This window comes from Amblyomma maculatum, chromosome 3, assembly GCF_055883805.1.
Source record: "Amblyomma maculatum isolate TAMU_Amacu chromosome 3, ASM5588380v1, whole genome shotgun sequence".
Classification (NCBI taxonomy): Eukaryota; Metazoa; Arthropoda; class Arachnida; order Ixodida; family Ixodidae; genus Amblyomma; species Amblyomma maculatum.
The window spans coordinates 153104118-153120006 of NC_139346.1; the positions used below are offsets into that span (position 1 = coordinate 153104118).

Sequence of the window (15889 nt, forward strand, 5' to 3'; positions counted from 1 at the left end):
CCACAAAACGAGCGCGTAGTGATACGGCTTTTTTTTTTTTTTCTTGCGGACTACTTGCATAGCTTTCGCTGAGTTGCACCTCATGTGTGAAACGGAGCATAGGCTTTCTATAAACCTTGTGAATTCTCTTACTACATCTCCCTCCTCTTTTTATCTTCCCCTCCTTCCCATGCCAACCATTAAGGCATCTGTTGTTGTCGAGGTGAACTTCGATCCGAGTAAACTATGCAGTGCGAAGGAAAAACCGCTACCGACAAAACGCGGCTCGCAAGAGTTATGACGCATTTCTGCATTAGGAAAAACTAATGCCCACTTACAACCAAAACGTGCTCTGCAAGTGCTGAATACGTGCAAAACACCGACGAGAGTGACTTACTGGACCGCGCAAAGCTTTGGATGCGCTACTCTGCCGCTGCACCACTTCGGTCGACCTTGTTTAATTTCGATGTGTAGTATGCGTAGCGACAGCGCAGACTTTCAACCTATCGTTAAAGAGCGGGTGAGGACACCGACTTGAGAGGCCAAAGAGTTCAAGGGCTGCTTATCGAACAGCGCGCTTTAAAAGGGGACACTGTGAATGTATACGCGCAAGGGAGGCTGTCACGCAGCGATCAGCAAATAAATGAAAAGGTCACAAAATTAATTAACATGCTTAACTAGATAGCCCCAGTTTAGGCCTCAAGCGTCTGCACACACGCGCGCACAAAGGGGTGGGGGGGGGGGGGGGAGGGGTCAAACAGCTTCAAAGCTACGGCTAGAAACCACGCACCAGGTTACCGCCCACCGGACACAGATCTATTGTTTTTTGTTGCAATCCTTGCTGCATGGCACAGTCGTGATCCCGTCGTGTGCTGTCTGCATTTTCTTTTCTTTTTTTTTTTTTTTTTTAGCCCGTCGTTGTCATTTTCTTATCGATTTTCGCGGCAAGCGCATGCATGTGCTTACGATGCAACGACAAATTTCTTTTCTTTTGTGGCATTCAAAAGTCAAAGGAGCTGGGGTCGCTGTCATTAACTGATTTATTATGCTGTTTCGGTGCACCCCTTCATATTATTGTTCATCAAGTCCTTCTGCTGCAAAATAATTGCTAACCATAATCATTTTACCTATACTGTTTTGAATTCTTGACATTATGCTTTGTGTTCTTCTTTTCTATTGTTGAGAATTGCCCTTTCTCTCTGCAATGTACTCGGTACTCTGACGGTAAAGTAAATAAAATTGCTTCAATGGCATATATATAAAAAGGGATGAAACCTAATAATAGCTCACACCGATGCCCGACTGTACACACACCGTATTTATACACAACACCGGAAGCGTACGCAGTGTTCGTACGTGCCGCAGCCGCACATCCGGCCATGCAAAGGTAGGTGCGACGTACATGGTGCCTCCGATGAACTGTGCTCTTTCCATGCCGATCTACAAACGACGACCCGTTCGGCTGCTGTAAATAGAGACTTTTACGTCTACCGCTACCGCGCCCGGTCAGCACAGCACGTGCTGATTCCTTGCGTGCGGAGTCACGGCCGGTCTCGAGGGAGAGCGTGCTTCTCGCGCTCTCCCTCGAGACCGGCCGTGGCGGAGTCCGCCGGAGTTGGACAGGAATGTGGCGCCATCTGTCGCCCTCCAGGTGGTCTGCGCATGCGTACTGACGCTGGCACGGTAGCGCTAAATTAAAAGTCTCTAATAGAGACTTTTAGTTTACCGCTGCCGCTTACAGCGGCCGTCTACCGCTACCGCGCGCCGTCAGCACAGCACGCGCTGATTGGTCCCTGCGTGTGGAGTCCGCCGGAATTTTACAGGAACGTGACGCCATCTGTCGGCCTCGGGGTTATCTGCGCATGCGTACCGACTCTCACGCGGTAGTGCTGAACTGAAGGTCTAGATCTAATGTGACCACCGCAAGAAAGTGGACTTGCGGACAGGAACACACGCTTGTCCACACTTTGTTTCTGCTGTATAGCAGCAGCAACAGCAGGAGGTATCACCTGCTGCAAAAGTTTACTATAATGGACTGTGAGCTTTTGAAACAGATGGATACCCCCGGGACATGCAGGTGAACTCTTGCACAAAAGCGGGAGGCTGGCTTTGGCACATTGTGATAGCTTGACTTCTTCGTTTCGGGTGACAACGACTACGCAAAAAAAGTTTATTTCGTAATTTCACCGTTATAAGACACCACGCGGACGAGATCCCCTCTAGTACCGCCGTAGCCACGCTACTTGTTTGACTAAAATTACCAGATATGCTGACGTCATAACTATGGAGCCTTCATCGAAGATTTAAAGACAGTAAGAAAGTTCGCGTCCGTGATCTTCGCAATGAACCTCTCCAAGTAACGACCATAAAACACGTGAAGAGGAAAGTCGCCATCATCAGCCGGACTGCAGGACCCACTGCAGGACAAAGGCCTCTCCCATATTCCTCCAATCAACCCGTTCCTTTGTTAGCTGTATCCACTTAACCCCTGCAAACTTCACGACCTCATCCTCCCGCCAAATTTTATGCCGCCCCCTGCTACGCTTTCCCTCCCTTGGAATCTAATTTGTTACCCTTTAAGCGAGTATCGGTTACCCTCTCTTCGCACTACATGTCCTGCACAAGACTATTTCTCTTTTTGATTTCAAGCAGAATGTCATTAACTCGAGCTAATTCTCTGATCTACTCCGCACGCTTCCTAATCTCTGAACGTTACACCTACAATTTTCCGTCCCATAGCTCTCTGCGTTGTCCAGCTTAAGCTGAGCTGAGGAGAAAAGCAGCTCAGCCCAAATTTCACACTTCGGAGGACGGTTTCGCACGGGAACCGTAACTGAATGGCGTGCGAGGATGTTAAACACAAGAGAGAACGTCAAGGAAGGTTAAGAAACGTGCTACGGAGATCGGGTGCGAAAAACTGAGGGACCCGGTAACTGTCTCCTTTTGTAGAAGTCATCGCAACTGGTCTACGCCAGGGCAGAGGAATGCGGGTAGCAGATAAGGGGGAGCGTTGTATGCGGCTGACGCATCTAGAAACTTGTCGAGAGGGGACAGCAATGACTCACGACAGATACGCGCACCGACAAGCCGTGTTTGTCTCGACCGAGTACTCACTGCTGTGCATAGCTAAAGGAAAGAGATTAGCTCGAAGTCGATGGTCACAAGCCCTTGTCTTGTCCCGTCTCCATTCCGCTACGCGCCCGTCTCAGGCTTGAGCAGAGAGAGATCTCGATCGTACAGACGCCAAATATGGCTTGGAAATGCAAACACGTCCACGAATTCCAGTAAGCTGTTAGTCGGCGCCGCCTTGTGGCTCGCTCGGCTCTCGCGTGTACCTCGCGCGCGAGTACGTGGAGGAAGCGCAGGCGCCACCTCTCTGCGCCTGCTCGCAACTGCCCTTGATTTAAATTAAGCATGCGTTTTCAGGTCACTGCGCGCCCGATGGACAGACTTCCCTGGACCATCTCTTCAGCCGGGCTTTCGCCAGGTGCACCAAAAACTATAGCAAGCAATATGACAATGCCTCTAAGAGAGCGGCTTGTGACGGCGGTTACGTGACGTCACAAGCCCACCTGAATTGGCCGAGCTGGCAGGAGCTAGGTCAGATGGCATTTCGCACAATGCGGTAGCTTGTCATGACCGTATGCAACAATATAGAGGTATGAGGCAATACAGAGGTGCAAATAAGCGAGTAAAAAAAGCGCACGCACGCAAACAAGAACCCGCAAAGGGAGGGTCAAGCGGGAGCGCTACCGCGTCATAACATTACAGGTCCCCACAATTTTTTTTTCTACCACGCCATCATATTCATTTACCGCAAAGGATAGAACAGCAGAAAACATGACGAACACAGGCGCTCGATGTCAGAATATGATGCTGCACTAATAACCAGCCTAATAGTTCAGTACTTTGAATTGCTGTCATGACGTCGCGGGCAATCGCTTCGCAGCTGTCACGGCCGTATACAACCAAGACCTACAACGTTCGCCACGCGGCATTCTCCTCGCAACAACAACAAAAGAAATAGTCCGTTTTGGAAGCTTTTTATGGTGCCTCAACAAGCTAACCACCTGACGGAATTAATAGCTCAAGAATTTAGATGACTCTTGCTTGTTTAAAACAGTCAAGCTAAAGGCTGATTTCGTTTGCCGTTGCGATTGGCCAACGGAGTAATTCAGGCACAGCTCAATATTACCACTTCCCCCAATTTTTTGTTTTTTAGTCGTAACCTGCATATATTAACCTGCTAAGGCGACATCTGAGGGACGTTTTGCCCATCAGTATACACGGACGCCTGCGATGGTTATTCAATTATGTGCCCACTATGGAACAACCAATAAAATTTTGCCCATTCACTATGGCAGTGTCTGGAACCTTCTACCTTTTCCAGCCCGTTCTGCCTCCTCTTAGGAGTGGCGTCGTTTTTCATGGTTTCGATTGCGTAAATCTGGCCCAACGCACATGTGTGGTTCGTTTCATACGCTGTTCGTTCATAAAACAAAAGCAATTCGCAAACCTAAAAAAAAAAAAATGAAAAAAAAAAAACATTCTGCATGTACTTCTGAACATAAGGCGCGACCAGCGTACACATAAGCTCCCCACGAACGGTCGAAATAATGGGAGAACCTGCTCGAAGCAGAAGCGCGACGCCCGCCAGGCCAAACCTGTTCTTAATTCCTAATGGTGCAGAAATCCTTGACGAAGAAATCCCAACTCAGTTTCCCTACATTCTCTTTCCTAGTACGTTCTCTTGTTTCTTTTTCTGTTTCGAAAACCGTGCACCGTGAATAAACTTCGTTTCAAAACAGAGATCACGGTGAAAGCACTGTTCCTAGAGGTTCAACCGCGCGTCGTCTCACAGCCCGATAGAAAGAATCCCAGCAGCTTTCCCGGCAGTTGAAGCGGCCCTGTGTTCAATGCTACAGTCCAGTCCTAATATTTTTCTCCCGGTCGCACGTATTCGTTAGTTTTTTATCACTACACAGGCGTCAACCTTGTTCTCCCCATACAAGCGCCACCACCGGACGCGACGAGTGTGACGTCGTCTGAGGAGCGTTCTATCAGGGCGCGCTAACAGCGTCGTCGTCACAGTATACGTATAACGAGCTTATCGCCGAATCAAAAGGACCGCGCGCGCAACTCCCTCTTTGCCTCCGCCGGGTATCTGGTCTGGACTACATCTGAGAAACCGGAAACGGCCAGGCGCTGAGACTCGACGTAGAGGTTTCGTCTGTCGGCGGCACCGCGCTGGAAAAACACGTGTCTCGTGTGGCGGCCGCATTGCCAGAAAACTATCCTTCGTTAATGCAGATACAAGTTATTTTCTCTCTATCTCTGGGTTTCTTCTACACGCTTTCCGAGAAACCGTAATTGCACTACATTTTTCACGAGCCAACCAAATATAGTCGAGAAAAAGGACTGCTGCTTTGCCTTCTTGCATTTATTGACTGCACGACATAATTGAATTGGCGAATGTAATCAAAATCAGATGACCGACAAATCAGACAACCCCCTTCTTTCATTTTGTCTCACACACAACTTGCAATTATAAGGTCGCGTAATATAGTTAGGTGTCCAAGCTCTAGGTTCAAAATGCACCCTATAATTCAAAACGAACAACCAATAAAAAAAAAAAAAAGAATTACCGATCTATGGACCGCGACTTTCATGTCCAGCAATCATCTGTCGCAATCCGAATTTTGACGGGAACATTTCGTCCTCAAGTATTCCGCCCCAGCCTCCAAAAAGTAAGGCGCCCTCACATGAACAGCGTAAAAAAACATGCTTTACTAGCTCAAAAGAGAGCAATTCAAATCTCCCGCCCTTGGCAACGAAGGGAGGCATCGCGACGCAGCCTTTCGTCGAAGCGGACGGGCGGGAGCCGCGATTGCGCAACATTTCCCCAACAAGGCTCCGAAGCAATCTCGTGTGTTGGGCGATGCAGAGGCGGGAAAACCCCCAAAAGGACGACGCATCTGCGCAAATCCAGCGTTGGCGCAGAAGACGAGGGAAAAAAGAAAAAAAGAACGCACAAACAAACCTAAACCTGCCTGTGCGCTAAGACAGCTGGGTTACGCAAAAGCATGCACTATAACTCAAAACAACGTCTGTAGAGACAATAGTTCCATTGCGCAAGCCCGAAGAAACAACGCGTCTTGAAGCTCAGCCAACAATCACGATGTCTGTAGAAAGCGAGGCAAAACTTTTCAAAACACTTCCTAGGGATATTCGATCGCTTGCCGAAATGGGCTTCACGCTTCAACTTGGTTTTCTGCGACTATCAATGATTTAGCAGCCACGGCCTGAGCTGGCCAAAACCGCTTCTATCAACTGCGAGTCCAGCTGTTTCTTTTTTGGACGCGTATGATGAGTCAAGTTGTAACAGGAAACCGCGCTGCACTACAGCCCGACCGACGGAGCATTTGGTTCAGACCGTTCTTGAAACAAGACCTCCGGTAGAAAAACCTGCAGAGCTGACTGGACCGAAACCTTCGGGCTGAACTCGATCTTTCGAATCCGGCGCGCGAGGATTTTCCCTGTTCGACGCGCCACAAGACGAGCGAAGACGACACGACAGAATTCAGTAACACGACATTTGACACCAAGAGCCAAAACTGCGCGGCTGCCGAGAAAAGAGCGGGTACTAAGACCGTGCCAGCGACAGAGGGTCTGCCGGCAGTCTTGGAGCTGGTTCACCCATGCAAGTATAGTAGCCATATCCGCGACATATATGAGACAGTACGAGGCGAGTTGCACAGCAACAGGAAAGTCACGGGCGCATAAACAAAGCAGCCGGGAAAAACTAGCGCTAATATAGCCCCAACTTGACATCTAATGCGCACACTGGAAGAAAACGTTTTAGCGTTTCCTCAAAAGAAACAGACGGCGTCACGGCAGGCTAGTTTCGCGGAAAACAGGTTCATGCGTTGCATGTGACCGCTGGCGGAGACGGCATCGAGCAGCCGAAAGCGCAGTTAAACTCAAATTGGACACAAATAAAAATTGAATAGCTTACCGTGAGCAAGCAGGCCTTCGCCTTCGGGGGTCGGCGTTCCGCTGCAAGGTCCAAGCTGAATGCCCGAACTCTGCCGCCGCCGGCGGCCGCAGAAAAATCGATGTTCCCGTTGGGTCATGCTCGAAGGCGCTGAGGTGTCTCGCAAGCGCGGTTCTAGGCACACACGTGCTCCGCAGGAAGGATCGTCCCAGCCGAGAGCTCCTCGGGCAAATCACTCTCAACGGAGCGTACACACTCACCAGCTTGACAGTCAGTCGCCGGCGTGCAAACGTGCTATTACACGGCCAGCTGTTTCCTGCGCACTCGCTAACTCACCGGTAAACCGCGGACACCCTGTCCCAGTCAAACGGCCAGTCTCATCTGGGCAACATCGTAGTTTTGCAGATGACCTAAACTTGCAGTGCTCGTGTCAGGATGATTCAGGCTGGTCCATGCGCTCCATGACGAGTCCCGGTGTCCGTGCAACCAACGTGCAACACGATCCGAGCGAGTGCTCGGTGGCCGCGCGCGCGCGGACTGCGCCGACAGTACGGCTCAGGAAGCGTGGGTCGGAATACGCTCACGACAGGCTGCTAGGCTTAGCGGCGAGCGCGGCGGCGACGTCTGGACAACTTTTTCGGGTTGGATGGATATCGGGAAGCAGTCACTGGAACAAGGGACGCAAGCCTCGGTCGAAGCGCCGATTGGGACTCGATATCAGCAAACGGCCGGCAGCCGGACTGCCCGCACGGTTCGCTATCGGTGCTTACCGCTGAAGCAGACACCAACCACCAGTGCGAGGGCGAGCTTGTTTGCTCCGTTGTTGCGAGGAGACGCTGCGTTCGAGCGTACATAGGTGGCGCATCACAACGTCGCAACAAGTTTCAGTTTCGGTTTTGGTTTCTCCTTCCATTTTCTTACTGGTGATGTCTACAAGCAACCTAGGTGGTGATGAAAAATAGTAGTGGGCGCGATGGTATTAAGATGTGCAATGGCAAAAGCCGTGTTAACCAACTGTATTCGCTTCTTCGATGGCCGATTATGGCTTTCACGCACAAGCAAAATTTAATAATGTAGTCCGGCAGCTGGCTGTAAGTGAGAGACGAGGGAACACGATATCATTGTAAGGCAAAAATGAAATGAAGCGAAAAAAATAATAATAACAAAACATAACAATAAATTTAACGTGTGTACTCTCTACCTACGGACTAACGAAAGCATATTGTCACAGGAGTGAGCTATGCCAAGTGATGGGAGGATTCTGGAAGAAAGCGAGAATTAAAATAAACAAAAGCGTTCTGCTCCCTTTTCCCCTGTGCTATGAAAAACAAGAAAGAAGGCGAACGTGTTCTGCAGGACCCGTGAAGGAAGAATTGAAAAATTATTCTACTGATAAACCAAACTGTCTGTAAAAATATAATAAAATTGTTGAAAAGACAGCTTCAGTTTGTACGACATTCGAGGTTCCCCAGTTAATACTTATCTTCCACTGAGAAAAGAAGGTCAACGCGACAAATGCGTTTCTGTTCAACATATCAGAATGCGGCTGCGGGCGAAAATGTTAAATGTGGATTTTTAATTCTCAACTTTTGTCTCGGGGCGGTATATCTATGCCTAAAATATTTGGTCCTCTTAAAAAAAAAAAAAAAAAAAAACTAAAAAACAACCACTAAAGAGCCACTTGGAGATTTTTTTTTTTTTTTGTTCTCGGCAATACCATGGCTATTTTTATTTCTCATTTCTCGAAAATATTCATAGTCGCTATGTGCCAAGCATGGTGATGATGAAATGAAAAAGTGCAGAGGCGGTTTATCCGGGGTTCAAAGGGCTCAAATGAACCTTTCCCCCCCATTTTCCTTTATTCGGTTGCTTAAAAGCGGAATGAAAAAAAAAAATAGTGTGGTTTAACTCTGGTTAACCCTAGTTGAATTGCGATAGAAACGGCGGAAGTTTCTTTTGCCTGCTACATTGTTCACATATCACGTCCTAGCAGTGTAAGGTGCTACATTATTGGGGACACTTAGGCTCATCCTTTAAGAGTATGATGCGAGTGCGTAAGTTACCAGTCTTCTTCTTCTTCTAAGAGGAGGAGGAGCGTGGCCTCCGCCGGGACCTCGCGACGGCTCGAAACCTGGCTCAGTATTACTATCGCAATAAAAGCATACATATTATACGAATGCACGCTCACACGTCACCTCACCATTCACCCCCTCCCCAAGAACATGCACCCCGAACATCACGCGGCTTGTCGTGCTGCTAGGGCTGCAGCACCGCGCAAACACCATGGCACACAGCCGGAGACCATCTACGTTGATGCTGCCTCTTACACCTCTCATTCCGCCTTTGTCTCGGCGGTAATGTCAAACTCCCCCACCACTCTCTCAGCAGGTGCTGCCATTGCTTTCACTTCCGCGGAGGCGGCGGCAGTAGCCTTAGCAATCGCTACTACATCGGCGACCCTCATTTTCAGTGATTCGAGACAGCGGTGCGAAACTTTGCGAAAGGCCGTATCTCCGAACCCTCGTTCCTGCTTCCCTGTCCGACCTATATTCAGCTTCTCTGGGTTCCGGCCGACGCCGGCTACCCAGGTAACGAGGCGGCTCATTATTTAGCTCGAGGTCGTATGGTCGCTTACCACGAGATCTCTATGCACTGTCGTGAACAACGTCTTGCCTATCCCCCTCCGCACAAGCCTCTCACTAAATTGCAGCAGGTGACGTGACGCCAGCTACAATCCCGCACCTTCCTCTCTCATGCCCACTTAACCCTTGTTAACCCGGCACTGTTCACGCCGGAATGCATCCTTTGTGGGGCTCCCAAAGCGGATTTTGCTCAAATTCTTTATTCTTGCTCTGAGCATCTTCCACCAGCCGAATTGCAACTCACAGACCTCGAGCGATGGGAGGCTGCGGTGTCCAGTTCTGGTCCGGCTGCATAGCAGTTCAGTTCAGTTCAATTCAGTCGTTCAGTCGTGTCCGACTCTTCGTGACCCTATGGACCATATCACGCCACGCTTTCCGGTCTCTCACTATCTTCCTAACATCACATAACTTCATCTGCAGCGCCTCGAGGATGCCATCTAACCATCTCGTTCGCTGCCTACCCCTTCTCCGGTGACTCTCAACCTTTCCCAACATCAAATCTTTCTCCACGTCCTCTCTTCTCATCAGATAACCAAAGTAGCTGAGCTTTAACTTCAGAATTTGACCCTCCAATGAGCAGTCAGGGTTTATGGTCGACAATATTGACTGATTTGGTCTTCTGGCCGTCCAAGGAACTCTCAAGAGTCTCCGCCTGCACCACAATTCAAACGCGTCAATCCTTCGGCGGTCAGCCTTTTTCACAGTCCAACTCTCGCATCCATACATCACAACTGAAAAGACCATAGCACGAGTTATACGGATCTTGGTTGGCAGATTAATGTCTCTGCTCTTTACTAGGCGGTCTAGGCTAACCATTGCTCTCTTTCCCAGAAGCAGGCGTCTCCTAATTTCATGGCTGCAGTCTCCTTCCGAGGTAATCTTGGAGCCCAAGAAGAGAAAATCTGTCACAGCTTCCACTTCTTGTCCCTTGATGCTCCAGGACTTGATGGTGCAAGACACCATGATCTTTGTCTTTGTAGTGTTCAGTGTAAGCCCAAACTTCTCACTCTCTTCTTGTACGCGCATCAGAAGTCTTTTGAGTTCCACTTCACTTTCTGCCATTAAAATGGTATCATCCGCATATCTAAGGTTGTTGATACGTTTCCTCAGCAGAGCGTCTTATTTCCAACCCGATACGGATTTAGATCTGCGTGCGTGGGCGTACACTGTGACTGGTTTTATCGAAGAACAGACTCTATACAGAAGTGCATGAACAAAGTTAGCAAAGGAGGGCATCAAGTAAGACTGCAAAAAGGGGAATTCTTATTAAAATACGCATAGAGATAAAAAATTAGGCATTACCGAAACTTAAAATAAAATGACACCATTTTGAAATCAATTGGCTGTGGAGTATGATGGAGGTTGTTAATTTACCTTAATTTTATGTAAATAATAGTGAAAAAATACAAGATACAAAAATTTATTTAGGATCTACAGACCAACACCATGTCAAAGCTTACCTACGATGTCTTCTCCTCATGACCAGCAACCATGAACACCTTATTTTATAGCTCAGAGTGGCGTAGCAAGCAAATTTGTACGGGGGGGAAGAAAGATGGCTAGGCAGGACCAAGGCCGAGGGGGGGTCTAGGGGACACTACCGGATGCTCAATATGCAATAAAAAAGCATTCCACGTATTCTTTTTTCTTTGTGCCGTCTTGCTTTTGTTTTTGTAAATAATCCTATATGTCCCACCTTCAAATCAAGTCAATAAGCGTCTAGAGTTGCTATCTAATTGGAATATATTATATTCAGGCTCACACTTCTCGGCTGGCATCACATCATGTATCGCCCAGTGTCACAAGGACCCCAGAATGTAAGAGGGTAATGTACATAAGAGATTGCGGTTGTTGTGAGCCAAATGTATGCCGAAACGAAAAATTAGCGTACATATCATAACCTTACATTAGACGCTTACGATATACTAACTGCAAGGAATAATTTATTTGCTTAATGGGTTAATTGATGATACGCATGTTTACTTTTTCTTTTCTCAGTGCCTGTGATCGATGTTACAACAGGCCTAGTCCTTTATTACCTTAGGAAAAGTATCGAAGGACTGTGGTTACACTAGTCACATGCGCTGTTTTGCGCTGCTTTCATCCTTGTAAAAAATCATGCCTCGATGGCCGAACGCCCCTGCTTCCACAGTGGCGGACACCGGCCCTTTTTACCACACTGCACCGCCTTTTTACCACTCGCGGGGACATGTTTGGGACCACACTACGGCCGCCTAGTGCAAGCTGAGGATGTGGCGCGGAGTCTCTGCGGCCGTCTGGCGACAGCAATATGGCAATTGAACTGGAAATAGACAGCGCGAATTTTGTTTTCCTCATGGCAGTTTATGCGCGATGAACAGCGGCTTAAGATAAATCGATAAGCTATCGCGAGCTGATGTGCTGACCAGTGCTCCAGCAGCACTGAAAATTGACAGCAGCTATTTCGTTTTTTTTTTTTTTTTTTTTTTTTTTTCATGTTGGTAATATAGAGCGTAAAGGTCATCAACTGCGCAAGATTATGCTAAACTGTTTGCGTGAAAGTGAAAACCGTTCACAATAGTTCTGCGCGAAAAAGCAGGGAAGATTAGCTGCCAATTATAACTTTTCTTGCCCACTTCATTTTTATATATTAGTTTGTTTGTTTTTCTTTCGAAGGGAGGAGGAGGAGGAGGAGGAGGAGGAGGTTAACCGGCACAAGAGGCCGGTCTGCTACCCTGCAATGGGGAAAAGGGATGAAGGGATATAAAGGAGAAGAAGAAAAAAAAAGGAAGAAAAGGGCAAAAGGAAGTCATTAGGTGAAATGCACACTGCAAAGTGCGTTTCACCCAATGACTTGTTGTGCACGCTAGACGCTCCAAGGAAACGGAGGAGTTCTCGGCATGTCTTCACCGCAGATGATCAACGCTTCCACTGTCCGAGGAGCTTTTTTTTTTCGTCATTGGGGGTGGGCCTAATTCTCTAGTGCGTGGCTTAAAGACCGTCTGTCGACAGTGTGCTCAGGACACTCACAAAGAATATGTGAAATTGTTTCCTCACTACCACAGATGTCGCACGCACTGTTTCAGCCATGCCAATAACGAAAAAATAGTGGTTTGCGAAAGCAACACTCAGTAACAAGCGACACAATACAAAATGGTCTTGTACAAATTGCGTTTCATTCTGGATAATGTTAACTAGAGGTAGGTTGATAAAACGGTGCAATGGCGTCTTGCTGCTTTGTAGCTTTGTGGAGGACAAACACCGTCAAAGGTATATAATATTTTTGGTTCACTAGTGACAAAGAAGGAAACAATGAAAATACTATTCAAATCGACTGATTTACTAAGAAACCTGGCGAAATAATTTTTCACTTTAATCAATAACCATTAGCTCACTTCGATATCATGAGATTAATGGCTCAGTCAATGACTGTCAGATGGGAACGATTTCCTACAAACCGGTTAGATACTATTTTAGAGGTTCTGGAATTTTTTCCATTTCCCTTTTCGTGGTGACAAGCCGTCGGTGTTCTAAAAATAACTCGCTCCTCCATGTGGCAAAAACAAGCCATGCACACCAAGACGCGGCGTAAGTCTAGTGTTTTAGCTGACTTAAAGGAAAGCCATTCCGAAACCAAACTTACACCCTATAAATGTGCCCCGGTCATCTAGATTTATTCCAGAAATAAATATCATCCATGTTGTTTTCTTCACAAGAGGAAAAAGAAACTTACTCCAAGACATGCTGTCACGAATTAAAACTCTACGTAAGAATTTTAGTGATGCTGTGGTTGAGGCGTCATTGACAAAACCGCTTTTCCCCATTTTCTCTCTTTTTATGTATACCGGAAGAGGGTGTCTTTGCTGCAACGGGAAATAAGCCACCATGATTGTCGGAAACGTATTCGTAATTTCGAGTGCTGGGGTCTACGAATAGCAAAGAAATATATGGTTTGGCTTGGTTTGGATTGTGGGGTTTAACATTACAAAGCGAATCAGGCTATAAGAGACGCCGTAGTGGAAGGCTCCGGAAGTGTGGACCATCTGGCGTTCTTTAACGTCCACTGAAATGGCACAGACACGGGCGCCTTGCTTTTCGCCTCCACCGAAACGCGGCCGTCGCGGCCGGGATTCGATCCCGCATCCTTGAGAACAGTGGTCATGCGCCCTAACTAGACTTCACCCCCACGGCGGGGCGAAGAAATATATCCCACTGGACAATACAACTCCTCTGGATGTCCTGCAGATGTCCAGGATGTCCTTGAGATGTCCACTGGTGTTGTGATGCCCATTGGGATGGTGCTTTCATTGCCCAAAAGTACGAATGCTCACGGCGGGGCGAAGAAATATATGGTACTTTTATTTCCCAAGAGTACGAATGCTCACAACACGCCGAGTATCTCGACAGATGAGCTGCGAAATGTGATATACGTTAACGTAATTAACCCCGATTCACTTCTACAACAATCTATGATGCCACCCTCTCTTGACAGAACACCACATCTTTAAAATTTCTCTCGATATTGAGGTCTCACGTCAAAACAGCCGGCCGCCGCAGTGCGCTCAGTGCGGTCGAACCTCCGCCCACTTGATTGTCTATTCTAGCTTACGCCATTGCCTACGCCACGGAATTCTCCGCATCAGTTCTTACTAACACCGCCTGACCCCGGTGACAGAACGGACGTTCGTATTGTTTGTTCACTCTCTAGAAAGTGGACTCATATCACGACCGTCTTTGAGTCCAAGGTAGCCGGCTGGTAGCATGGAATTTCTCAAAATGACCGGTGAGATAAAAAACAACTCTGAAACAAAACACTGATTTGATTCAAACTAACGTGGTCGACTAAAACAGAGCGTTTCTCGATTTTTTTTTTATACAAAGCACAGTTAAATCTTGCGGGTTCGAAATTGCTTAATTTTAACTTCCGGTTTCTCAGAACTAATGCTTGTTAACGTCAACAACGTAGGTGGTCGCAGAATAAAGTCAGAGCGCATAGGACGACGCTGCCCCACTTATAGCCACAACCTTCGCCCTCCTTTCTGGAGGCGCTCTGCGCATGCGAGCTGGTGTTCCGCTGTTCCCTTATCCCCGTAACCGATAGGGCCAAACTGATATTTTAAACTCGCTAATATGTATTGAAAAGGAAGTCCTTCTCGTCCTCCTCCGAAATCTCCTTCGCGGTCGAGAGTTGGCTGATTCGGACGAAAGAATCAGACACAGAACACAAGTCGTTGTGACGTTTTACATTTTATTGTACAAAAAATCATGAAATGTGTGGCAACAATTTTGCCGAGTGACTCGAATGAGGTTGCTCGCACTATCCTATGCCAGTCGCTTCCTGGCGAACATTGTAGTGGCTCTCCGGTACCTGTGATGGGGTCTGAACTATCTGTTCTGGAATTGGACGCGCTTTTCCAGGCGCACCTTTCTTGCCAGTTGACAACAGCCACTTATTCAAGGTGCGCGTTGGCGACCTCGCACCAGATTTGACCAGCGCCGACTAATTACGAACAGATACTAGTTCGAACTGGTCATTGTACAGTGTATATAATTATATGTGGGACCTCCGAAGGTCAGTAAAGGTGGAAACGTTCCAAATGCGTATTCAGTGAAGAACGCACTTTTCGCTGTTAAAAAGCGAACCAAGAGAGTATGTTTCGTGTCCAGGATACTAGGGGCACTCCCTGAGCTGGCCCTGAACGAACAAGAGTAAACGAGAGTAGCTTCCGCTAACAGCTCAAACGTATGTCCTCGAGTTTCTAGCCGATGGCTTGGAACTGTCCTGCACTAGCGGTGCTGTGTTTACAACAAAAGCAACACGCTTAAACTCACTCTGCCTGTCCTGATACATTTTGTTCCCTGTGCGGAGTGCCAACGCGACCACCTGGAACAAAACTAACTCAAGTGGTCAATGAGGAACAATCAGCGGGATAGAGTGACCGTAGCTACCACCGGAGGCCAGCTTCGATTTCTCATCGTTGCTCCTCGCGCGAATATGTCTGTGAATGCTGGTAATCTGGGATGGGGTCAAGACCCGTGACCAAAGAGACCGTTTCTCGCTAGACGCCTCACAATGTCTGAACGAGCAGGGAAATGGGGAAGGGGCTGTGCATGCGACTGAAGCCCACCATGCAATATGTTGCGACGAACAAAAATAATAATACTTATAATATTAATAATAAACGCACAAAACACAACACAAGACACACTCGCGCTCAATCACCTCGGCCCACAGTTTCTCAAGTTCAAGTTCGCGCGTCGCTTCGTAAGGAGCACACAGGCGCCGCCGCGCCAT

At 47.8% G+C, this 15889-nt stretch overlaps 1 protein-coding gene across 1 annotated transcript in view; it reads right to left on the reverse strand.

Annotated features, from left to right (window-relative positions):
* The window catches only part of anne (polyamine-transporting ATPase anne boleyn), a 112826-nt gene extending 105034 nt beyond the window's left edge, over positions 1-7792 (reverse strand). Inside the window, exon 1 of the mRNA XM_084598268.1 lies at positions 6995-7792. Coding sequence (XP_084454394.1) covers positions 6995-7112 — 118 coding nt within the window. The 5' untranslated portion in view covers positions 7113-7792. The remainder of the gene's footprint in view (positions 1-6994) is intronic.
* Between the last annotated feature and the right edge of the window lie 8097 nt (positions 7793-15889).